This window comes from Peromyscus maniculatus, chromosome 23 (genome assembly GCF_049852395.1).
Source record: "Peromyscus maniculatus bairdii isolate BWxNUB_F1_BW_parent chromosome 23, HU_Pman_BW_mat_3.1, whole genome shotgun sequence".
Taxonomy (NCBI): Eukaryota; Metazoa; Chordata; class Mammalia; order Rodentia; family Cricetidae; genus Peromyscus; species Peromyscus maniculatus.
This window is the reverse complement of record NC_134874.1, coordinates 2433902-2458695: the sequence shown is the minus strand read 5'-3', so window position 1 is coordinate 2458695 and position 24794 is coordinate 2433902. Positions and strand designations below refer to the sequence as shown.

The 24794-nt window shown below is 51.7% G+C and overlaps 1 protein-coding gene across 3 annotated transcripts in view; it reads right to left on the bottom strand.

Annotated features, from left to right (window-relative positions):
* Positions 1 to 10866: 10866 nt before the first annotated feature.
* The window catches only part of Tpst2 (tyrosylprotein sulfotransferase 2), a 38726-nt gene continuing 24798 nt past the window's right edge, over positions 10867 to 24794 (bottom strand). For 2 of the 3 annotated variants that reach the window (XM_006984112.4, XM_042267691.2), the window contains exons 2-7: positions 22525 to 22596; positions 18577 to 19488; positions 17305 to 17503; positions 13974 to 14024; positions 12359 to 12407; positions 10867 to 11341 (exon numbers count right to left, since the gene is read on the bottom strand). In XM_006984112.4, coding sequence (XP_006984174.1) covers positions 12366 to 12407; positions 13974 to 14024; positions 17305 to 17503; positions 18577 to 19457 — 1173 coding nt within the window. In that variant the 5' untranslated portion in view covers positions 19458 to 19488; positions 22525 to 22596 and the 3' untranslated portion in view covers positions 10867 to 11341; positions 12359 to 12365. The remainder of the gene's footprint in view (positions 11342 to 12358; positions 12408 to 13973; positions 14025 to 17304; positions 17504 to 18576; positions 19489 to 22524; positions 22597 to 24794) is intronic. The other variant, XM_016002630.3, reaches the window with a different exon arrangement.

Below are 24794 nucleotides of genomic sequence, written 5' to 3'. Positions count from 1 at the left end.
CGCCCAAAGTGCAAATTTAAAGAAAAAAACCCAGGGCAGGCAAGCTGGAAACCTAGAAACTACCTGGGGGAGGAGACTGGAGAAGGGGAAAGCCAGGTCATAAGATAAACTGGCATAGAGGTCAATCACATGGCAGGCAGGGGGGCTTCGGGGAATGCGCAAGGAACCCCAGTGCATAGAAATTAAAAGTATACTATGCTGGGGAAGAATATTCCTGCATGTGACAAGGTGAAAGTGACCCAGCCAGGCAGGCAAGCACACCCAAGCTACAAGTTGACTTCATTCCTGTTCTGAGGAAGGTGGTGTCTGTGTCTCGTCCCGTTGGTAGGAGCTCAACCTCAATTTAACATGTTCAGCTACTTCATAATCCTCACACAGGGGAAGCTGTGACAGTCAAGTCTCGAGGATCTGGCATTCGGGGTTTGGGCATATACTACCAGAGTTTCACCGAATGGGGAAGGTTGTGGAATACTAGCCCTTAGGCAAGCTAGCCATCTTTGATAAAACAAAAACCTTCTCACACTTAGGCTCTGACCAAAATCCAAACGAAAAAGACAGAAAAAAAAAAAAATGTGCCAGGCATGATTACACACACCTCTCATTCCAGCACTGGGAAGGCAGAGGTGATCGGATCTCAGTGAGACCTGCCCTAGATAGCAAGTTCCAGTATATCCAGGGCTAAATAATGAGGTCTTGTCTCCAAAAAAAGAAAGAGAAATGAAAGCAAAAAAGAAACAAAAAGAAAAAAGAAGGGGTACATTTTTACTGAGTCAGAACTCAGAAAGACCCATCTGAACCTGGGTGGGTATTTACAGTGTTTTAAGATGAGCCTTCATGTGGTTATCCTTAAGCAGGTCCCTAGATTAACCCTTAAGTGGGGGGAGGCAAAAGCATGGTTCCACGTAGAGTACCAACCAGTCCTCAACCTGTGGGTCACAACCCCTTCTGTCTCCAAAAATTTTTACACTATGATTCATAACAGTAGCAAAATTACAGTTACGAAGTAGCAATGAAAACAATTTTATGGTTGGGGGTCACCACCCCATGAGGAACTGTATGAAAGGATTAGAAATGTTGAGAAACACTGACCTAGAGGCAGGTTCTGTTCCATAATGTAACAAGTTCATCTTCGAGGGGAATCAGGACAGGAACTCAAGGAGGCAGGAACCATGGAGGAATGCTGCTTACTGGGTGGTTCCCAGGCTTATTCACGGGCTCATATTTTGTTATACAGCCCAGGACCACCTGACCTGGGAGCTGCCCACAGTGAGTATCAATAACTATCAAGACCATCCGCAGTAGACACGCCTACAGGCCAGTCATATCTGGACAGTCCATCCGAGCTTCCCTTTCAGATGACTGTGTCAAGGCAACATCTAAGCTAACGGGGACATTTCAAACTGGCTGGTCAGTCAATGTATCCACTCATCCACTAGACCTGTCAAATTGTCTGGAGTGCCTAGGAGCTGTACCCAAACAATGTAACAAAATGGGTGGAAGGTTTGCCTGAGCGCTAAGAGGGAAGTGGAAACAGATGGCTGGGGAGTGAGGAGTTGGTTAGAAAAGCTGTTTACACCACGGACAGACAGACAGACAGGCACGGTAGAGCCTCTGAGGAGAGTTCAGGGACCCAGCACCAAGTACGGCAGAGACTTATTACAGATACTCGGAGCCCACGTGGGAGAAGTAGGGGTCTGTTTTTATACATTTCTGAGGATGGCAAGGTTTCACAGACATGAGCCTGGATGTCCCCAAGTCCCAAGGCTAGGGTTTTTTTTTTTGAGAAGTGACAGGAGAGAGGGATGGATATAAGTCCCTGGAGCCTAGACCAATGACCTAACTACATGGAAACCTCCCAACCTCAAAGATTAGTCCTGTGTCCTTCATCAAGATTTCTCAGTTTAAAGCCAGACAGTGGTCGCATACACCTTTAATCCCAGCACTCGGGAGACAGAGGCAGGCGGATCTCTGAGTTGGAGGCTAGCCTGGTCTACATAGATCAAGTTCCAGGACAGCCGGGACTATACAGAGAAACCCTGTCTTGAAAAATAAAACAAAACAATTCTCAGTTCAAATGCTCAGCCTTTGGGAAAGCAAGTATAAAAAATATCCACAGGCCTAGACTGAGCGGGCCCATATCCACCCGTCTCCTGTCACTTCTCAGATAAAGACCTAGCCTTGGTACCTGGGGACATCCAGGCCCATGTCTAGATTCCCAGTGAGGTACTAAGCAGTGTAGGGGTTTTTAAACAACATGACTCCTCACCAGGAAAGTGGCAAGCCCTTGACACTCATTGGTCCATCCCACCCTTCCAGAGAAGAGAATATAGAGAAGGCCCGGGAAGAGGGTAAGCGCCTGCAGCTTGAAGCAAGTTGAAGAATAGCACCAGGCCTGGCCCCCAGGAACACAAGAATATCAGCTTTAACAGCACCACTTTCTTTTCTGAGGTGACAGAGAGACTTCCATACATCCAAGGTCATCGTTAAAGACCTCTGCAGACATTTTCTCTTTCTCAGCCTTTGAAGAGAGCGTCTTTTGTCACCTCACTGTCCGCAATCCTGATCACTCCCTGTGAAGTTTCTGCATCCACTCGAAAGATTATGTGGGGTGTGGGGGAGCCTGGCTTAGTTACAACTTTAAATAGGCTGGTACCATAGAAACAATCCTTAGGTGGCAATTTCAAAGCTGATATATTTAAAGTCTAGCACATGTACTTTTTCTTAGGACAGTGACATTATGCCACGGCACATGTCTCATTCTTATTTTGAAGTCTATTACAAAAATAGACACGGTGTACCGAACTTGGCAGGATTGGAAACCCAGATCGGCTGAGATCAGCAAACCTGGTTTCCCTTTAAAAGTTTCTGCACATGGTTTCTGGCTTCTGCTTTAGTCTCAGGAGGCCCTGCACTATAGAAAAAGCTGGGCTGCTGGTGAGGGCCACAAAGCCAGGACCCTGGAAGCACACCGTGTCAGGGAGGAGCTGGAGGGATAACCCAGCAGTTAAGAGCATTGGTTTCTCTTGCAAAGGACTTGGGTTCGGTTCCCAACATCCACATGGCCAGCTTGTATATAACTGTCTGTCACTCCAGGTCCAGAGGCTCCAGCGACCTCTTCAGCCTCCTTGAGCACCAGGCACCTAAGTGGTCTCCAGGCATACATGTGGGCAAAACAACCATGTGCATAAAAATAAACATGTTTACAGGACAGTTGAAAGCGCACAGGCGTGCTGGGGGAGTAGATTGGTGGGGAAAGGGCTTGGCCTCAAAGCCTGAGGACCTGGGCATGGTAGTGCATGACCTTTAACCCCAGCACTTGGGAGGCAGAGGTTGGCAGATCTCTGTGAGTTCGAGGCCAGTCTGGTCTACATAGTGAGTACCAGGACAGCCAGGGCTACATAGAGACCCTGTCTTGAAATTTAAAAAAAAAGAAAGAAAAGAAAAGGAAAAAAAAGAAAAGAAACAAAGCACGAGGACCTGAGTTTAATAAACCCATGTTAAAAACAAAAAACAAAAAATTAGGTGCTGTGGAATATCCTTCTGTACACTGTGAATATGTATTGCTCTCATTGGTTAATAAAAAGCTGCTTGGCCTATAGCAGAATAAAGCTGGGTGTGAAAGCCAAACTGAAAATGCTGGGGGAAGAAGGGCGGGGTCAGAGAGAGACAAGAGCCAGCCCCCCAGGAAGCAAGACATGCTAGAGGACAGGTAAAGCCACGAGCCACGCGGCAATACACAGGTTAATAGAAATGGGTTGATTTAAATGTGAGAGCTTTAGTAACAAGCCTGAGCTTTCGGCTGAGCATTTGTAATTAATATGAGCCTCTGTGTGTTTATTTGGGACCAGGCAGTCAGAACAGGAAAAGTCCACCTACAATTAGGCATGGTGGTGGTGTGGCCGCATCACGAGACCCCCAAGCAAGACCACCACAGAGCCGATATCAGATGCAGAACACAAAGGGGTTTATTGATAACAAGCAAGCCCGGGCTTGGTCCGTGTCCAACACTCAACACAGCGGGTGGAGGAGGACGGCCCTGAGCTCTCAGAGTGAGGGGATTTTAAAGGGAAAACCCCAAGCAGGGTGGTACAAGCCTTTTCATCATATGATTGGGTGAGGGTGTGTAGCCTTTGAATTTACTGGTTGGGGGTTACAGTTATCATTTGGGGGCAGGACAAGGCCCAGGCTCTGTCCTTGAGCTGCTTTGGAGGCTAACTGGCTGGCCTCGCACGGTCACATTGACCCACTATAAGTTGGTGAGAGGTCCCAGACAGTAAACAACTGGCTGAACCTTGAGCAGTCAGAGTACATGCACAAAGGGAGCTACTGCAAGGGCTATGTCTTTTGTTCACGGCCCTCCCAGAAACTGCTTGCTCAGTCTCAGGAAACTGAAATTGAGGCCTGATCTCTGAGACAAGACTGACAGCCTGTTATGGCATCTGTTTGGTCCTTTCAGTGGCAGGCACTTTTAATCCCAGCACTGGGTAGGCAGAGACAGGTGGATCTCTTGTTATGAATTGTTGCATGGAGGCAAGGGTATCTCGCATGTGCAGGGAAACATGCTGGTCAGATGCATGCCATGCGATCATGGCAGCGGTAGCGGCCAGTTATTCACAACCCAGACGCTGCATCCATGTGGAGGGTTTACTATAATAGAGAGATGAAGAGAAAGACAGGAAAGGGAGAGACAGAGAAAAAGAGAGGAGAGAGAGAGAGAGAGAGATTGACAGTGTGCACCTCATGGGCTGAAAAGTAGGAGAGAGAGAGGAAGGGGAGGAGTTTTTCCTTAGAAATGAGGCTTTTATGTCAGGACACAGAGCAGTGCTAAGGGGTGGGATTTCAAGGGGCGGATCAGAATATTAACATGCCTGAGGCTTACTCACTTAGGCCAGCCTAACCTACTTGGCCAGTTCTAGGCCAGCGAGAGAGCCTACCTCAACAAAATGGTGGGCAATGCCTGAGAAATGACACCGGAGATCTCTGCCTGCCCAGTGCATTCCTAATGGCCAATGGGATGTCCCGTGGTTGAGAAGTATCTCTGTCCACTTGGCCCTCCCCGCTCAGTGTGTTCCTCCATCTCTTCATGGAGGGAGGACTCCAGACAAACTGAAACACAAGGTTGCAGGCTCATTTTGAAAATGACCAGTCACAGCCAGACAGCGTTGGCACACACCTTTAATCCCAGCACTCGGGATCTCTATGAGTTCGAGGCCAGCCTGGTCCACAGAGTGAGATCCCGGACATCCAGGACTACACAGAGAAACCCTGTCTCGGGAAAAAAGAAAAAGGACATTACCAGTCACCTCTGAAACATCTGCTCAGGGAAGCCTGGACAGTATGAGCAGCCTGATTATCTTAGATTGCCATGTGGAAGCCTCCAGGCACTCTAGCTGAGAAGGAGGAAGTCCTCTGGAAGACAGAATGTCAGCGCTTGTCTGGAGAGTCACTGACTGAGCTTGCCTCACCGGCTCTTAGGACCCAAGATTCCACAGGGGGGGCTCCCACACTCTCTGCGTGCAGCCGGAGGGGAAAGGCACGGGGAAGATCTGAGTGTTCCCTGCTGCCCAGCCATGAGTCTCCTGTGCTCCAAATACAGACACTGTCCATGCCTGGAGGCAGAGGCTACTCTCTGGGTAGATACAGGAAGAGGTTTGCTTGATGTTCCCTGGCAGATGTGGAACTCGTCGTGTGCACAAGACTGGCACCGATTTACAGAGATCACCTGCCTCTGTCTCCTGAGTGCTGGGGTCCAAGTGTGAGCCATGGCACCCAGCATGAGGGGGCTGCATTTTAATTAAGTGATTGATTGTGGCCGCGCATGGTGGCACACACCTTTGATCCCAGCACTTGGGAGGTTGAGAGGTTGGGAGGTTCAAGCCTGGTCTACAGAGCTAGTTTCAGGATAGTCATAGCTATACAGAGAAACCCTGTCCCAAAACAACAACAAAAAAGTAACTTATTGTGTGTGCTGTATGGTGTGTGTGTGTGTGTGTGTGTGTGTGTGTGTGTGTGTGTGTGTGTGTGTGGTGCATGCACAGATGTGTGTGGGTACATGTGTCCCTGTGTGTGTGTGTTCTCTGTATTATTGCCTTGAGATAAGTTCTCACTGAACCTTAAATTCACTGTTTCGGTAGAATTGGCTGACCATCGAGTACTCAAGATCCACCACCACCTCAGTGCTAGGAATCACAGGCACACGAACCCCTGCCCAGATTGGTGAGGGCTGGGGATACAAACTCAGGTCCTCATGCTTGCAGATTGGGCCTCTTACCTGTTCTATTACTCAGGGTTCTCCGGAGAAGCAGAGCCAACAGGAAGGATGTGTACATTGGAAGAATTCAGTAAGTCATCCATGTTAAAAGAGTAACAACCACTGTCTCACACTTGAGAGGCTGACCAACCCCGTAGTTGCTCCACCCCCAAGGCTGGTGCCTCGGCAATCCCAGGTGCTTCAGACACTCGGCAAGGCTCCTGGTGGTCAGTCCGCAATGGAAGCCCAGACTCTCTGGTTCTGATGTCAATGAAGGAATTGACAGTGGCAGCAGGTAAATCGATAGTGTTGAGAGGGAGGCCACCAGTACAAAAGGCCGATGGTTTTCCTTTTGAAATCCCCCTTTATCTGGATTGCTACTGGAAAGTGCCCCCCCCCACAGTCAGGCTGGGTCTTCCCATGTCAATCAAGGCACTCAGGACAGTTCTGCAGGGGAGGCTCACTACTCAAGTGACTAATTTGTGGCAAGTTGACGTTAGAATTAACCATTGCATCTCCCTAGTCATTGTGGCAGCCCCAGGAAGAGAGAATGTGTGTGTGTGTGCGCATTGGGGACAGGTCTTAATGCAAGCTAGGCAAGAACTCTGTCACTGAACCCAAGAAGAGATTTTTTTTTTTTGAGATTGGAGTCCACTGTGTTGCCCAAGCTGGTCTCAAATTCAAAGATCATCATCCATCTCTGTCTCCTGAGTGCTGAGATTTGTTTGAGACAGGGACTCACCATATAGCCAAGGCTGGCATTGAACTTGTGTTCCTTGCTACCTCAGTCTTTGAGTATCAGGATTGCAAATGTGTGCCACACGCAGCTCTGAGAGTTTTGTTTAATTTTACATTGATTTGCTCTCTTTTCTCCCCCCCCCCCCACCATGTACTGTGTGTGTCTGTGACCAGCACATGCCGCAGCATGCATGTGGGGGTCAGACATCAACTTGCAGGAGTTGGTTCTCTTCCACCTTGTGGGTTCCTGGGATGACACTTAGGTCACAAAGCTTTGTGGCTAGTGCCTGTTGTGAGGTGCTAGTCTCCAAGCCAAACAGCTGCCATCTGCAAAAGACCAACAGTGTCTGCTTGCAAATGATCACCACACCCCAGGCTTGCTGACCACTGACATTTCCTCAGAGACTGGGGAGTCACTGAACCCATCCTGACCAATTGGTTTTTTTTTTTGTTTGTTTGTTTTTTGTTGTTGTTGTTTTGGTTTGGTTTTTGGTTTTTTGAGACAGGGTTTCTCTGTGTAGCTTTGCACCTTTCCTGGGACTCACTTGGTAGCCCAGGCTGGCCTCGAACTCACAGAGATCCGCCTGGCTCTGCCTCCCGTATGAGATCCTGCCCACACGGTCTGGGAGGACCCTAAGGAGAGACTAGATAAAGGCTGGGAAGGATTAAAGGAAGCTATTATCCATATGTCTGAGGATATGTTTCTATTGCTGTGAAGAGACACAATGACCATGGCACCTCTCCCCCCACTTCGGAGCTGAGGACCGAACCCAGGGCCTTGTGCTTGCTAGGCAAATGCTCTACCACTGAGCTAAATCCCCAACCCTGGCAACTCTTATAAAGGAAAACATTTAATGGGGGGCTGTGTTTGAAAGAGAATGGTCCCCAAAGGGAGATGTGGTTTTGTTGGAGGAGGTGTAGTCTTGTAAGAAGCGTGTCACTGTGAAGACAGGTTTTGAGGTCTCATATGTACTCAAGCCATGTCCAGTGTTTCAGTTCACTTCCTGTTGCCTTTGGATCAAGATGTGCGCACTCTCAGCTCCAGCACCGCGTCTGCCTGCGTGCCGCCTTGCTTCCTGCCATGACCATAATGACCTAAACCTCTGAACTGTAAGCGAGCCACCTCAGTTAAATGTTTTCCTTTGTAAGAGTTGCCATGGTCATGGTGTCTCTTCACAGCAACAGAAACCCTAAGACAAGCTGGCTTACAGTTCAGAGGTTCAGTCCATTGTGGTCATGGTGGGACATGGTGGCAGGCAGACATGGTGCTGGAGAAGGAGCTGAGTGTCCTACATCTTGAGCCACAGGCAGCAGCAGGAGGCTGGGTCACTGGGCATAGCTTGAGCATAGGAGACCTCAAAGCCCACCCCCATAATGACACACTTCCTCCAACAAGGCCACACCTCCTAAGAGTGCCATTCCCTATAGGCCAAGCATTCAAACAGGAGTCTATGAGGGCCATATTTGTTTAAACCACCACCCCACAGTTGTGAACACTTCCATTGTGGCTGCTTCGAGGTACCCACACTGTGGTCAGTAGCTCCCTCACCCATGTTTTGTGAGTAAAACCCATAAACACTTTGGTCCCCCAGGGTGAACTGTGGTGGGATTGTACTTTGGTGTTCTTAGGATCTTAAGAAGAGAGGGCAGACATAGTTCACATCTCCCCCGGGGAAGAAATCTTAACCCACAGAGCCTTTCATCAGCTCTTTAAAATGGGAATTACTGAGCTCTTTGGAGGAGCTGGTGGCACCAGCAGGCTGGGAGTGGTTGATGAAAACTCTACATCCAGAGGCAGGCACAGGCACGGCCATGACTGTGTGGCTGGGCATCAGCTCACTGACGCGCAGTCTTGAGGGAGCATGGATGCTCCATCACAGCCCATCTCTTAGAAGCTGGCCCTCATCTTCCAGCTTTACATGGGCTCCAGGGATCCCACTCCCTTCCTCCTGTGCGCTTTGAATCTCCTCTCCATGACTTACAATAATGCCTCACCCAGTGGGACACTGGAAACCACTGTTAGACTCTTGTGTATAAAGGACATTAAGTTTGGATTCCCTGGACCCACGTAAAGCCAGATGCGGTGGTGTGTCTCTGTAAGCCCATATATTCCGTAGCCCACCAAAACACATCCACACAATTAAATATTTAAAAAAAAATTAAAAAGTTTAAAACTGCATCTCACATTGTCTAGCCTGGCTGGACCGACCAGAAGCAGGCTGAGCAATTTTCTCAGCTATTATTAATTACACTTGGCTGATCTTATAAATACCAAGCTGAGGCTACAGGGGGCAGGCGGCATGGATGCATATGCAAATGTATGCAAATGCAGAGGTCAGGAATGCCTGGTTCCAGCAGGGAAGGAGTCATAGGAAAAGAGCACACTTGGCAATCTGAGGGGCACTGATGACAACTGAAACGAACAGAAAAGATCTCCGGAGTGACATGGTCAAAGTCATGTCTGACGACTTCAGTTCAGTCCCTGGAACCACACGGGGTAGGAGAGAATGGACTCCAAGTTGTCCTCTGGACCTCTACACACGCACTGTGTGGCATGTGTGCACCAACACACGCTTGAACAAATACATGTAGTAAAAGAAGCATAGTAAGAAGGGTCTCAGAGGCCTGGTTACCCTCTCACTCGTTTGAAGAAACAGGGGACAGATGCTGTCACATGGGGGCATCGCCCACGTCACCCTTGGTTGCTTTTAGTAATTGCGTGAAGTTTTAGGGAGCCCCATCATGCAGATGAAGTGGCACCACCTGCCACTGAGTCATCACAAAGGACGCTCGCCATCAGCCTGACTGGGTGCAGAGGCACCTGGGAGATTGGATGACCAGGGCTCAAAGGGCGTTTCCAGAGACAGTGAGCTGAAAGGAAAAGACTGGCCCTGCAGGTGGGCAGCGCCACCTCAGGCTGGGGGCTCAGACTCATGAGGAGGAGAAAGGGGAGGGCCAGCTGAGCCCTGGCAAGCCCCTCCCTGTTCCACGGCCCACTGTGACCTCAATGTCACATGTGACCTGAATGACATGTGTCCTGCTATGATGGAAACTATGAGCCAACATAAATCCTCCCTAGCTTACCGTAACACAAAGTCAGCCCTGCCTCCAAAACCCATACCCCCAGGACACTGCAAGCCATGGCCTCTCTAAGCCTCACAGCCTATCCCAACGAGTCAAGCAAGGTGTGGGCGAACTTCTCTGCCCTGGTGAAGCTGTTCTTGACCCATCTGGTTACAGAGCATCTAGGGGCCACGCTTACAGTCAACTCAGCAGGCCAGAGCTAAAAGCAAGGCCCTTGGCACCTCTCGAGAGATCGCCTCCGGCTGGGCAGTGATGGTGCACGCCTTTAATCCCAGCACTCGGGAGGCAGAGCCAGGTGGGTCTCTGTGAGTTCGAGGCCAGCCTGGGCTACAGAGCGAGATACAGGAAAGGCGCAAAGCTACACAGAGAAACCCTGTCTCGAAAAACCAAAAAAGAAAAAAAAAAAAAAAAAAAGAGATCACCTCCACGGCACTGATAGATGTTCCGAGGGGAGTGGTCTGCAAGAATGTGGGCGTGGAGGGAATCTTGGGGCACACCTGCAGAGGGGCTGGTGGGTAAGGTCCATGTTTGCTTGCCTCCAAGAAAACCCTGGTATAGGAGCGAAGCTGAAGGCTCTATCTGTGTTGCCGTGAATCCTTGTGCGAGGACCACCAGAGCGCCCACACGCTTTTCAGAAGAGACCCCCCTCACACATTGATCTTTCTGGACTCGGCTTTTCCTTTACTCTTCCCGTGGGATCATGGGAGCTCGGTGGTGCCCTCGGCAGCGTGGGTATGTTTTCCAGTGTCCCGTCGCCCACTCGTGAGGAAGAAAAGAGCCCTATTCACTTCGTGTGAAGTAAGGCACAGACAGCAGCCTCTTTACTTTATTCAGAGAATTCATTTCTTTTCTCTGTGAAAGTGAGTAGGACTAAAGGGTGGAGGAAAGCCCATATATTAAAACTCTTAAATAGATCCTTTGAGTTCAGAGTCCAAGTCAAGGAGAGGAACGGGTCACAGGTCTTGTCCCAGGAAATGAGGCCACCAAAGGAGCCTGTCCCTTAGGGAGGATAGCAAATTCAATTCTTTAAAAAAAAGTTCTCGAGGAGAAAAAAATAGAAAATTCCTAAGTTTCTGAAGCTGAAGTGGGTCCCCTCCTTGATGTCCACCCTGGAGCATCCGAAGGCAGAGGCTCCAGGTCCGTCCGTTTCCACCAAGACGAATGCTCCGCCTCCGCGGCCTCGGCACGAATGAGAAGAATGCCCTTGGGTTAGTCCGACTTCTGCATACACACAACGCTGGCAACTCAGACATCCGAGCCCTGCAGAGACTGAGGGGCGGGGGGGGGGGGGGGCGGTGTCAGCCTGGGGCGGAGCTGAAACAGCATTTCTGTTTATTTTATTGTCTACCTTTTCGTTTCCCATTTCTGTGACAACATTGGCTACACTGGAAATCACTGAGTGAGCGCCCCTGCCTCCTGAGTGATGGGATCATAGGTGCGAGCCGCTCTATGTGACTTATTTGACTGTTAGTGTGTCTGTGCACATGGGGTGCAGGTCCCACAGAGGCCAAAGGAGGACACGGTCTCTGTCCTCCTTTGGGGACACAGACACACAGGTACACATCCCAGACAGCTGGGGAGCATCTAAATTTAAAACTGGCCCCTGAGTGAGTTCTCACCCACATTTGAATCTGATCTCAATGGTCCTCTTCTCTGATTTACAAAGAATAAAGGAGGCCAGGCCTGGTGGCATAGGTCTGTCTTCCCGGCAACTCAGGAGGCTGGGGCAGGAGGGTCACAGGTTGAAGGCCTGTCGAGGATACAGAGTGAGTCCAAGACCACCCTGAGCAGCTTAATGAGATCCATCTCCAAAAGTACAGAGGGTAGGAATCTAGGTCCGTGGTACTTAAAACCACTCTCCAAGAGCCAAGCCTGCAAACGGCACTGGAGGAAGTGTCAGCGCGGCTGTGTGACACAGAAGGCCCTGGGGTTCTCTGTACAGCGGTGGGGCTGTGCGTCCCTTGTGTGTCCCAAGCATCATCTGACCCAGCATCTTGGGGGCGCTCTTGGAGGAGTCCATGATGACTCCTGAGAACATGCCTGCTGTGAGCCAAGGCTGAGGCTGTTATAGAGGCGGGTCTGACAGTCTCCACTAGGCATCCATGTGGCTTAGGATTCCTGCCTCCATGGTCCTTCCTGCTCCTCCACAGACTAAGCCTCCCTTCTATAAATAACTCCCTAGCCAGTCACCATGGAAACGAGATGGGACTGGACTGACATGTCCACCTTAGTGGACACATCTGAGAGAAGGTTAAAAAGACGGGCATTTCAGCCAGGAGAGCTCACCTGGAAATCACGAGCTTCCCAGGTGCGGGGAGGTGCTGTTCTGGTTCACCTGAAGGGAGACAGACAGACAAAGGGGTCAAGGCCAAGTGGTGGATGAGGGGTTCCTTTTCCCTTCTAGGAGGCCTAGTCCCACTGGTGACTCATGGAGCCACCAAGAAACCTCTCTCTCTTCCTCAGTACACACACACACACACACACACACACACACACACACACACACGGGGGGGGGGGGGGGGGGGGGGAGGGCCGGCACACTGTGCTCAGGACCGGGACGTAGCTATGTCCCCAGGATCTCCCAGGTGACAGGGCTATCTAGTGTTGTATCTATCTGCTCCACCCTCCCAAGCCTCCACTCCCAGTGCTGGTCCAGTCCTTAGAGCTGTAATCTAAGAGAACACATTTCTTCTCCCCACAAAAGACATCCTGTAAGATACGGAGAAATCTAGAAGCCATGGAAGGGAGCAATTGAGCCAACTTGGGCAGGTACATCAGTATACATAATGTGGTCATGCAAAAGGGTCACGACCCCACCCAGCAGAGAGGGAAATCCCATGATGGCAGGGTGTACCCCGGAAGCACAATCAGCACAAAAATGTACACAGCAGGCCAAAAAGGCAACAGCAGAAAGCCATTGTTCCTGAACTCAGACACTGACAGTCTGACCATTAAAATGATGACTGCCATAGGGTGATCACACAGCTGGTACAACCCAATCAGTGAGCTCCGGATTCACTGAGAGACTCCTCAAAACAGAAGACAGAAAGGCGTGTGCGTGCGTGCGTGCGTGCGTGCGTGTGTGTGTGTGTGTGTGTGTGTGTGTGTATGTGTGTGTGTGTGTGTAGACTGAGGAAGGTACCTGATGTTCACATCTGGCCTCGCTATGAACGTGTAAACACATGTATAAACATGCACCTCCACACTTACAAAAATAAACACATGCGAAAAGTCTTCCATCTCCGGACCATGTCATCATTTGAAAGGCAGCATTTTAGCCCCAAAGGAGCATAATGGTGGCAGAGCACAAGTCCGTGCTGTCAGAAGGCTCAAGCTGTACCGACCCTGACATTGCATGGACCGCTCACGGATGGCGAACCCAGCTGTGGGAGGCATGGGGAAGTGTGACTCATGGCCACTGAATCACATGCCCCAGGACCCCATAGCTCTCATTTCCTCAAACAGAAGAAAAGTACATCCGGGGATGTGCTTGACCACTGTCACCTTAGTAGGATGGGGTTTAAGTGAGAGACATAAAGTCCTCACAGAGTCCCCAGCCACCTTCCATCCAGAGGGCGGGGTGGGGCGGCTCAGGAAAAATAATGCTGAAATTGGCCTTGGCTAAATGATTCACTTAGAGACCCCGACACACACACACTGCCTAGCCCTATCCAGGGTTATGATGGGTGCCATCCATCCATCCATCCACCCACCCACCCATCATGAATCTACCCACCTACCCATCATCCATCCATCCATCCATCCATCCATCCATCCACCCACCCACTTATCCATCATCCAGTCAGCCAGCCAGGGCAAAGTGGAGCAGCCATGGACCAACTCTGAGCTGGAGTCCAGCCAGGAAAACAGAAAGCAGAATTCCCCCTCTGGGTTTTCTAACCTGAAAATATCCTTTCAGATTGGCTGGCGTTTTATAGTCTCCTTTCAAGACCTAGGAAAGAAGGTAAGTGTCACTGTGGGAGAAACAGGCAGAGAGTAAAATCCAGGTCATCACCGACACATCTATCCCACTACCCATCCATCTACCCATCCTCTGTCCCTCCAGTTCTCCACCCGCCCACCTATCAGTTACACATTCCTCTCCCATGCCCCTCCTTTCAACTATGTATCCTATCAATCCACCCATCATTCCATTTATCCATCACAGACCAATCAATCTGTCCACCATCCATCCATCCATCCATCCATCCATGCATGCATGCATCCATCCATCCATGCATCTATGCATTATCCATCTTCCCTCAGCAACATTTACTGAGTGCCTCTTATTCCACCGACATGGGACAGTGTTAATCAGGCCACTGGAGCTCTCGTTCCCTTGCATTATCTATTCCCGACAGTGCTGTGGGATGGTCTGTATGTCAAATTGCTCTGATTGGTCAATAAATAAAACACTGATTGGCCAGTGGCTAGGCAGGAAGTATAGGCGGGACTAACAAAGAGGAGAAAAGAAAGAACAGGAAGGTGGAGAGGGACACCGCCGCCATAACAAGCAGCATGTGAAGATGCCAGTAAGCCACGAGCCACGTGGCAAGGTATAGATTTATGGAAATAATTTAATTTAAGCTATAAGAACAGTTAGCAAGAAGCCTGCCACGGCCATACAGTTTATAAGCAATATAAGTCTCTGTGTTTACTTGGTTGGGTCTGAGCGGCTGTGGGACTGGTGAGTGACAGAGATTTGTACTGACTGTGGGCAAGGCAGGAAAACTCTAGCTACATGACAGGGCACAGATGATACACAGATAACTGCACACACAAACCATCATAGGCATGTGAAGCCATGGGACATGCCAGGATGGTGGTGAATCAAAAGGGTGTGGTTGGGAGTGACCAGAGGTTTCTGCAACCTTTAACCATAGAGGTGAGGTCCAGATAAGTAAAACCAGCCAGATTAAACAGGAAGGAAAAGTCCTCCAGCAAAGGTAAGACCAAGGACTTGAGGGTGTGTGCAGCATGTGACAGGGTCACCAGCTGCTGTCAACAGAGTCGATGGAACCCAGGTGCCCAACTCTGCCCATCAATGCAAATATCTTCTATTCAATCTGGTGTGTAAAGACCTTGAACAAGTCAACAAGACTCTATATAAAAATGATTAATGAGAAACTTGAGGGGTTTTGTTTGGCCAAAGTCTTCAAACCCACTGTGCATTTCCACGTTCAGCCTCAGTGGAGCCTAGCTCCTGACTCATGGTCACCTGTGGCTGGCAGCCACAGTAACCAATGTTACTGTGTGGGTACAATCTCACGAGTGTAATTCTCATCATCGAGCTGCTGGGGCCCAGGACAGGGAGGCTGCCCACCAGCTCCCACATGGCTTTTCCTCAGAGGCGTCCTTTCCTGGCAGAGGCTGAACACCATGCTGATCAAGCCAAGACCAGAAACCCCGAGGAGGAAATAAATGTCTCTGGTTCTCTGGGAGAAAAATTAGGCACTATTTTATTTTAAACAACAAAAAAGAGCTGATCCAACACCAGCATTCACTGGAATTCCTGTTCTATACGACAGAGCCTGGCTTTTCCCTGGGGGCTTTGGACCCACTGCTATACATGGCACACACACACACACACACACACACACACACACACACACACACACTCACACGCACGCACACATGCACACTCACTCTACAGGAAAAGGAAATGATAGAACCTCAGCGTGACTTCCTGCTGCTGCTGTGGCCCCTTTCTAGATGCCCAGAGCTGGATTTCTGTCAAGCGAGGCCACTGCTTTTAAATCTAGAATATTATCATTACTTAGGCTGGAACCCAGAGCCCCATGCGTCCTGGGTAAAGGGTTCTACCACTGTGCCATGGCCAGCCTCTTTTTATTTTTAATTGACACAAGCTAACTACCCACATTTATGCCCTACAACACTGTGGTTACTTGTCTATCAAGGTCAAGTGAAGCCTCCCTAGGGAAAGGAATATAAAACATGAAAATGGAGTTTGAAGAATAACTTGTTTGTGAATAAGAATTAATTAATTAATATTTATAATAAAAACGGACAGAATCACAGCCTCGCTGAGAACACCCAGGCTGCTGCTGATTCTGTATCTTTATAAGGGATGAGACTTTAGGGCTGGGATGTGGCTCAGTGGTAGAGCACTTGCCTGGCATTTGAGTCCTGGGATCATCTCCAGCATTGCACACACAGAAGATGAGAAATGAATGAGAACCAAAGTGGCAACAAAGACTTCTTTGGGCTAAACTGGGGTTGTGGCTATTCAGGAGGCTGAGGCAGGAAGATGGTTGGAGCCCAGGATTTGGACAACAGACCAAGATCATGTTTCCAAAACAAACAAACAAACAAACAAACCACTGAAATGATCATTGATTGTGGTGAAGCACATCTTCGTAATTCCATCAACTCAGGAGACAAGCAGGGTACTGGTTTAAGGCTAGCCTGTACTACACAGGGAGACATTCTCCATAAATAAACAAACGAATGCTCTCAGAATCGTGGGAGGCAATAATGTGAGAAATACATTCAGGGGTGTCCACTGCCACATGGGTTATCACAGTGCCTATGCACACCTGCACATACAGTATAGTCTCTGCACACCTCAAATACATAACTGCACCCTGAGCCTCCACATGACTAGAAGCCAGTGGGTGATGCATTGTGCTTGGATGTCCCAATAGCTAACTGATCAACAGCAATGCGCCAGCCTCATTATCCCACGGCACACCGGAACTGTAACCACCAAGTCACCCATGTGGATGCTCAGATATGCACCCAAAGCACCCAAGAAGCTGGATGATGTCAAGTAGACTTAACCACGAGCTACTGAGCTGTTCTGATAAAATGTCTTATCAAAGTCATTTCCCTTAAGTATTTTCAGCAAGGAAAACAGTAATTTCAGCAGCTTCCAGCTCTGGTGTATGAGAAATCAACACGATAACTTAGGGAGTGACAACATGGTCCATTCTTTATGTATGCTTTCTCTCAAGACTTGAAGGGCTCTGCACACAAGGAAAAAGAGCCAGGGAGACAGGAAGGAAAGGTAAGCACGTCCTGAGATAAGTCACAGATCTGCTGTGAGAGGACAGGGAGAGGACATCTGCTGACTCCACGCCAAAGTGGAAACACCCGCATTGGTACCGTTACGTCCGTCGGGCAGAACACAGATGCTCAGGAGCCGAGACTGGAGTACACATCCTGCTAAAGCCCATGTTCACATTCCTGTGTGTGCGCGCACACGCACTCACCCGGTGTGTGTTGTTGATGACAATCGGGTCAGGGTTCCCATAGTTGGGCGGGTTTGCATACGGGTCGTAGCCAAGCCGAGCCAGCATGGGGGCAATCTGGGCCATGTCCCTCACCACGTCCCCAGGGATGTGGCCGGTCCACTTGGAGAGTGCTTCCAAGTTCACGGGTTTGATGACCTGGTCTGTGGACCGCTCGATCCTGGGGAGAAAGGACAGTCTCGTCAGGTTGGGGGACACCTTCTGCTCTGTGGCTGCGGGGCAGCAGTCAGGTGGGGCACCCCTGCCCCATCAGCTGTGAGAGTGCGGTCAGGGCACTGTGCCTCATGGAAGCGGCACACACCAGGAAGCAGAGCTGTGTGCTTGTGATGAAGGTGTGGCTTCCTTCAAGTGTGTGTGTGTCTGTGCACATGTGCATGTCACATGTGTGTAATGCATGTCACGTGTGTAGTACATGAGGAAGCCAGATGCCGAGGTCCTCAATTACTTCTCCCCCTCACCTCGCTGTGTTGGCTTGGCTGGCCAGTGAACCTCCAGGACCTGCCGTCTGCCCCGCCATACTCTTGTCCTATGAGTTCCGGCAACCACGTGTGGCTTTCATGTGGGTGCTAGGGACGCTGAACTCAGCCACCACGTTTGCCTGGCAGACGTCTCACCCCCAGTGGCCCTTTTACACTCCCCTGTCCCTTCATTATTTTATGATTGACTTATTTTTATTATGTGTGCATGCACAGGATGCGCATGTGTGGGGCATCACCAGGATGCATGTGTGGAGGCCAGAGGACAGCCTTGTGGAGTCGCCTCTCTCTTCCCACCTCTGAGTAGGTTCTGGGGTCACACTCAGTGTCTGGGCTTGCACAACAAAGCCCCTTCACTTACTGAGTCATCCTGCCAGCCCAGCCTGTGTCTCCTTAAAAGTGACTTGTTGTATCTGTGACTAACTTGAGAAATTTGTCCTTGAAGAAAGAAAACATCAAACACTAAGGTGGGCTGAACACCCCTGTGGACGCCAGCTTCCTATGGGTGCTGGGCCTTCAGTCTTGAGCGCACGCTTTCCTCATAGTGTCTGAGTTTTGCAGAAGGCGACAGGGAAGGAGAGGCCCACCTGGTTCCAGACTCTGCTTTCAGTCACCCAATTCCCAAACCTTTCCCCATGACACAGAAGGACGCTGAAGCTCAGAGAGGCACAGACACTTGCCTAAGGCAGCACAGCTCAAGAAGGGCAGACTTGAGCTGTCGCTTGGAGCCTGGGAGGAGCTGTGGGGCCCCACTCACTTGGACAAGGAGACGCCCCCAGGCTTGCCAATGAGGTCCTCGTGGTGCAGGACAGTGTCACTCCAGGGGATGCCCAGGAAGTCCAGGATGCGCTTGAGCGAGCGCCGGGGGTGCAGCACCAACTGCTCGTAGTACACGGGCAGGCATTTGTCCCTGCCCACCTCCATGCACTGCGCGTACATCACCTCGATGGCCTTGTTCCACTTGGTGAGACAGTCTCGGTAGCTGCTGAGGTCGAAGCCCGCAATGGTGACCTTGCGAGTGATCATCGAGTGCACGGAGGCCCGGCCGTCGCGCACCATCAGCAGAAACTTGGAGTTGGGGAACAGGCGTGCCAGGTAGACGGAGGACTTGAGTGTGAAGGGGTCCTTGTTACACAGCACGCGCGCCGGCTCCCCGTGCTTGGCAATCACCTCCAGGATGAAGGCCTGCATGGCGGCATCCAGCACCTCGTCCGTCACACCCGCCTCGTCCAGCCGCAGCTTCTCCCGGCCAGACTTGGACCAGGCCTGCCGCATGGCCAGCACGCGGGGGATGATGCGCGTCTCCTCTCCGCAGCGCACCTCAGGGTGCGCGTCCAGCATGGCGCGCATGAGGGTGGTGCCGCTGCGAGGCACGCCACCCACGAAGATGAGCGGCATGGCCTTGCCATAGCGGTACTCCACCTGGTCGGCCCCAAGCATCACCAGTTCCTCCTGCTCCGGGCGCATCCTGCGTGGGTTCCGCGCGCCCCCGAGCACCGCCCGGCACTCCAACACTTGCTGCCCAAGTTGCAGAGCCAGCACCAGGGCCAGTGCGCAGCCAGCAGCCAGCAACACCTTCCGCACCGTCAGGCGCATGCCCAGCCAGGGGCCCAGGCCCAGGCAGGGGGCCCGCCTCATGGACGGGTCAGCAGGCCTACCTCGTGTGCATCTGTGGAGAGAGGGACAGCGTCAGCAGACCCAGCAGGACACAAACTAGATGCTGGGGGCGACAAGCTCAGTGACATGCAGCTGAAAGCACCTGCCTGGTGCCTCCCCCGACCCCCAGGACTACTGTGACCTCAAAAGCCTCAGGCAGACAGCAGGACTCGATCCTCTACCACCATGGCTTTGGTGCCCTGGTCAGTCAGTTGGAGCTCCTGATCAGAGTTTCAGCTGATAACAACTGGTAACAAAGGATGGTGATGGAGGTTATTATTAAAATGTTGGAAACACCAGCACAAGCCTGTATGCCAGCTACCTGGGAGGCCGAGACAGGAGGATTCCAAGTTCGAGCCTGCCTGTATCAAAAATAAAAAGTAGGGCTTGGTCTGGGAACTGTGGAGTTGGCATGGCCTAGCTGCCTTGAGAAGCACATGCCGTAGGTTTTTCATGTTAGAGTCCATGGCTCATGGGGCACATCGTGCCTTTTGTTTCCTGAGAAACCGAGGCACTCCCTCGAGCAGTGGAGTGTTCCCTGTATGATCCCTTAGTCCCTTAGCGGTCAAGGAAGCTTGACAGGACAATTGGTCTCAGACACTAATCTGGTGTACCCTGTATAGCTTACAGCATTGGATCCTGGCAGCTGCAACTGTATTGATCCTGGCAATCCTAAAGGTATAAAAAGTCTGATCGCTCTCAATAAAGCTCTCACAGCCTCAGTCTTGCTGTGGCCCCTCCAACCCAAGCCTGGATTAATTTCTCATCAGCCCTATCAGGTGACCTTGGTCTGGTGAGTGAGGCAGGGTGCTCACAGCTTGGGACGGAGCTCAGCGGGTGGAGGCCTGCCTGGCATGTACAGGGCCCTGGGTTCGACTCCCGAGGACACATAAACCAGGTGTGGTGGCTGATGCTTGTGACACCCGACATGTGGGAGGTGAAGGCAAAAGGGTCAGGGATTCGAGGCCAGCTCCAGATACAGGAGATCCTGTCTTAGACAAAACTAAAACCAAAAAAACCTCATAACCTACAGATGGGCTGATTCCTGCAGCACACACAGGGGAACTATGTGCACGGGCCTGGCACAGAGGAGGAAACTGAGGCAGGAGAGACACCCACAGCTACCCAACAAGGAGGCAGCCGAGCCAGCGTCCTGACTGTAGTACATGGCAGGGGACAGTCTCCTTCAACACTGTCCTTGCCTTTATCTGCATTTGGGACATGCTCACCAAGCCGGCACTAAAGTCTGTGCACTAAGCCCAGGACTGGGAAGATGGGACGCAGGCAGCCAAGACGGCGGCCTCCACAGCACAGGTCCTGGTGAAGAAGTGAGGAGCTCCCGGGGGATATGCGTGGTGCGATGATGAGCTAGCTGCTGCTGAGGGACCCAGAGGGGAGGAAGAGGCATCCTAGCTGGGAGCTAGCACAGCGGGGCTGAGCCGCTGGGAAGGGTGCTCTGAGCAGAGAAGCAGTCTGCGGGGAGAGGGATGCTGGGGCCAGAGGGAAGCGAACAGAATGAGGACAGTGCAAAGAGCCAGACCAAGCGGCTCCAGGGCACCTGCCGGGCTCCAGGGCTGGAGGCTAAGGACCAGGCAGCTGGGGGACTGCATGGCACATGAACGCTAACATCTCCCCTGCCCGGGCCTTGCTGACCAGAGGGTAGGAGTCCAGCAGTGCTTTTTTATCAGACTGGGGCTTCCCAGGAAAAGCAGAGCCAGCTGCTCTCAGCCCCCGCCCAGATCACTGCCAGCACTCAGGCTCCACAGCTGGAGCCGGCACAGACAGTGGGTGCCCTCTGCCCATCTCAGACCACTCCACCCATCTCTGCCTTGGCCCCAGGCTCCCTGAGCCTGTTTTCCTTGCCTGCCCCTTGAGCCTTTTACTGGAATCAGTTGAGTGGGTCCAGATTTACCCAGTCCTATCACTTCTGACTCAGCTAGCCACACTCAAACTGAGGACAGTTCACGGCAAGGTTGGGAAGCGCCTGCCAAGGCAGATAAACCTGGCCCAGGGCCAGCAAGCTGAGCATCGGATCACAGCAGGGGCGTCTCCCTAGAAGAGCGGCTCCCTTTCTTCTGCCGATGCCGGGGCTGCTCCCCACCTCAATTCTGGACCCATGATGGGAAAACGGATGCCAAGGCACTTGTAGAGAGGAGAGCAGGCTGGGCAGGGCACAAAGCCACTCAGATGTCTAAGGATGCCCCAAGTGTTCGCAAAGCTTACCCGGGGGATCTGAGACCCAAAGTCTGCCACTTGCAATGACTATTGTGCCAAGGAAGCCACCAAGCACACCTTAGCTGGAATTTCACCCTTAGGGGTAAAAAGGTAGTGTGTGGGGGTTGGGACTATGCTTTAACTGTAGGTTGCTTGCAGAATGGGGCAGTACAGTGTGCATGTGTGTGCACATGCATGCGTGCATGCGTGTGTGGGCCTGTGGTTGGGAACTGACATAGGAACCCTGGAGGAAAAGGGAACACAGGACAGCAAATGGTTATCACGCACCCAGTTTGCCCCCAAGTCATTCACGTATTTCAGAATCCGAAGTCTAGCAAACATCCTGCCTGCATTTTGTTTTTATAATGCTAGCGCGCTCAGAGCTGCACAGCCAGGACTACAGGCCTGACCAAGGTCAAGGCCATGCTTGTCCAGAAGAAAACAACTCTTCTTAGGCAGGTGGGATGAGCCAGAGGGCAGCTTTGAGGAGCCACTGCTGTCCTAACAGTGAAGGCAGCAGGCAGGAGTTCTGCAGAACTGGGTTCAAATCCCGCCTCTGCAACTTGCTGGGTCGCAACATAGACAAGAGACTTTCCCTTCAGCCAAGGAGAGCAATGGTAATCATTACACCATGAACATTGGATGCCGCCTGCAGGGAGCGCTCAGTGAACACTTGTCTATAACCCACAGTGCACCCGCAGTTTCCCGAGGGCTGGCATTCCCGTGTGTACCAGACTCAGCTGTTCCTGCATTTTAACTAGCCAGCTGGGCAGAAAGCTCACCCGGCTGATGCTGGCGGGGAACACAGGACAGTGGGGTCTCTGGGTGGACTCACCTCCCCTGGGTACCCTCATTTCCAAGCACCGGTCCTTGAGCCTGCTCAGCAGGGCGTCCTGTCCCCACAGTCCTGCAGAGCAACAGAGATGCTGTGTCAGCAGCGGGCTGAGGCAGACAGGCTTCCGGGCTCTCGGAGGCACCGGACAATGGCCTTTAGGGCAGAAACTGTGCAGACCTTTGTTGCGGTGAGTCACCCGGTCCTCTAGGACAGCGGTTCTCAACCTGTGGGTTGCAACTCCTTTGGCAAACCTCTAAAAATACTGACATTACGATTCATAACAGCAGCAAAATTATAAAGTAGCAACAAAAATTATGTTATGGTTGGGGTGGGGGTCACCAGCACATGAGGAACCGTATTAAAGGGTTACAGCGTTAGGAAGGTTGAGAGCCACTGTTCTAGGGGGTTCTCTGGCTCGGATCACAGGGCACTGCTGACCCGGGGATCCCGAGTCCCTGCTGCTTCTCCCATCCTCTCAGCCCTGAAGGTCGGAAAAGCAAACAACACAGCAGCATGCCGTCACCACCCAGGGAATGCTGGGCATGACTGGCCAGGCAGTGCACTGTGCAGCTCCAAAGGGTACTGTGTACCCAGGTATGGCATTCCCTGTCGTCAGATAATGCGCAGCCTCCGCCACCCAACACCCACCAGTGCCTGTGTACGTCACATGTGTCTCGAAGCCCGACAGGGAAGAGTAGAATTCCTCTCACCAGCTGACCCAAGAGTTAACTGAATCCGCTGCCCATCTTGGTCTGTGAGACTTCATAACTCAGTTCTCAAATGCCGTGTTTCAGGCAGAGGCTGCGTCCGTCCCCATGGGCCTGGCATCCCAAGAGGGCACTCAAAACCTGGGAAGGGCACTCCTGTGGTTTACCATCACGCAATTCCCACTTCCCCTATCTAAGAGAAGGAGCTCCTGCCGCTGGAGCGGGCCGAGTTCACAGACACACACCCACGGCTGACATTCCACGTCCCTCCTCGGTCCTGTCTCAGATGCCGGTACAGAACGGTCCTGAGTCTCAGTTCCCCTAGTGTGTAAACAGGGGCAGCTGGAAGCTCTAGCCGGACAGAAGGACCTGGAGCGCCAGCAGTGTCTGTCACTCGTGTCCTAACGGGAAGGAGTGGCTGCCTGTGTCTGTCCTCCATCTCGTTCCTAACCTTTATTATTTATTTCATTTGTCTTTCCTGTTCTCTGGAAATCCAGCCCTGTTAATACAACGAGGCCCCGCTGGAGAAGGGGGTCCCACCTCATCCTACACGACTCCTGGGCATGGTGGCCGACTCCCCCTGGGAAGAAACCAAGCAATCCAAGGAGGGCACTGGAAGCTTCCAGAAGCAGCTGGAGGCAACCTGGCTGCCCTCAGGAGGCCCTTGAAATGTCAAGTGTGCCCCAGGCTTGCCAACCCCACAGCTGGCACCAACTAAATGCAAAGAACACAGGCTCGCTGCAAGCCATGGACCGACTGATAGGCTGTCCATCTCAGAGCTGGGCACCTGATGCACTGCACAGGGATTGAGAAGACGTTTGGATTCAAATTCAGCCAAACCAAATAAAACGTTAAAATTCACTTTGCTTTGCACAGGCCACATGCCAAAGGCTCAGAAGCCACTGATGCCCGGGGGGACCATCATACTGGGTAGCCTTGACCTAGATCAGAGTGACAAATGACAGCCAGCCTCAGTGGTCCCGGAGGGAGGGATGCTTTGTGTGCTCAGCACCGGCAGGGGCTATGTGCAAAGGCACATCCGAGCTTGGAGGGGAGACTGCCTCTGTGGGGGCACGTGTGGCCTTCTTGTCTGTTTTCCCTAGACGGCGGTGTGGAACAACTACCCACACTCCATTTACACTGCACCAGCGGTGCAGATCAATCTGGGGTGATCTGCAGTACACAGAGGTGGGCCGGCCGGCAGGAGGGCTCAGCAGGCAGAGGCACCAGCCACACAAGCATGGTAACCTGAGTTCAGTTCCCGGACCCACAGAGATGTGGAGAGCAGTGACCCCACAGAGTCGTCCCCTGACCTCCATGCTTACCCCAGGGCATGTGCGCTCCCCATCACACATACAATAATAAAGGAAAACGACAGAGTGTGTGGAGGGTGTGCACAAATACTAAGACCTTTCATGTCTGTGGTCGGAGCACAAGGCGATGAGGGAGGGGGAGGGGAGGGAGGAAAAGGGAGAGCACTCTGTAGGAACAGCAGCCTCAGAAACTGTCAGTACATCACAAACCCCTGAACAGCAGCCACAAGAGCAGTCACAGGCTGTCAGC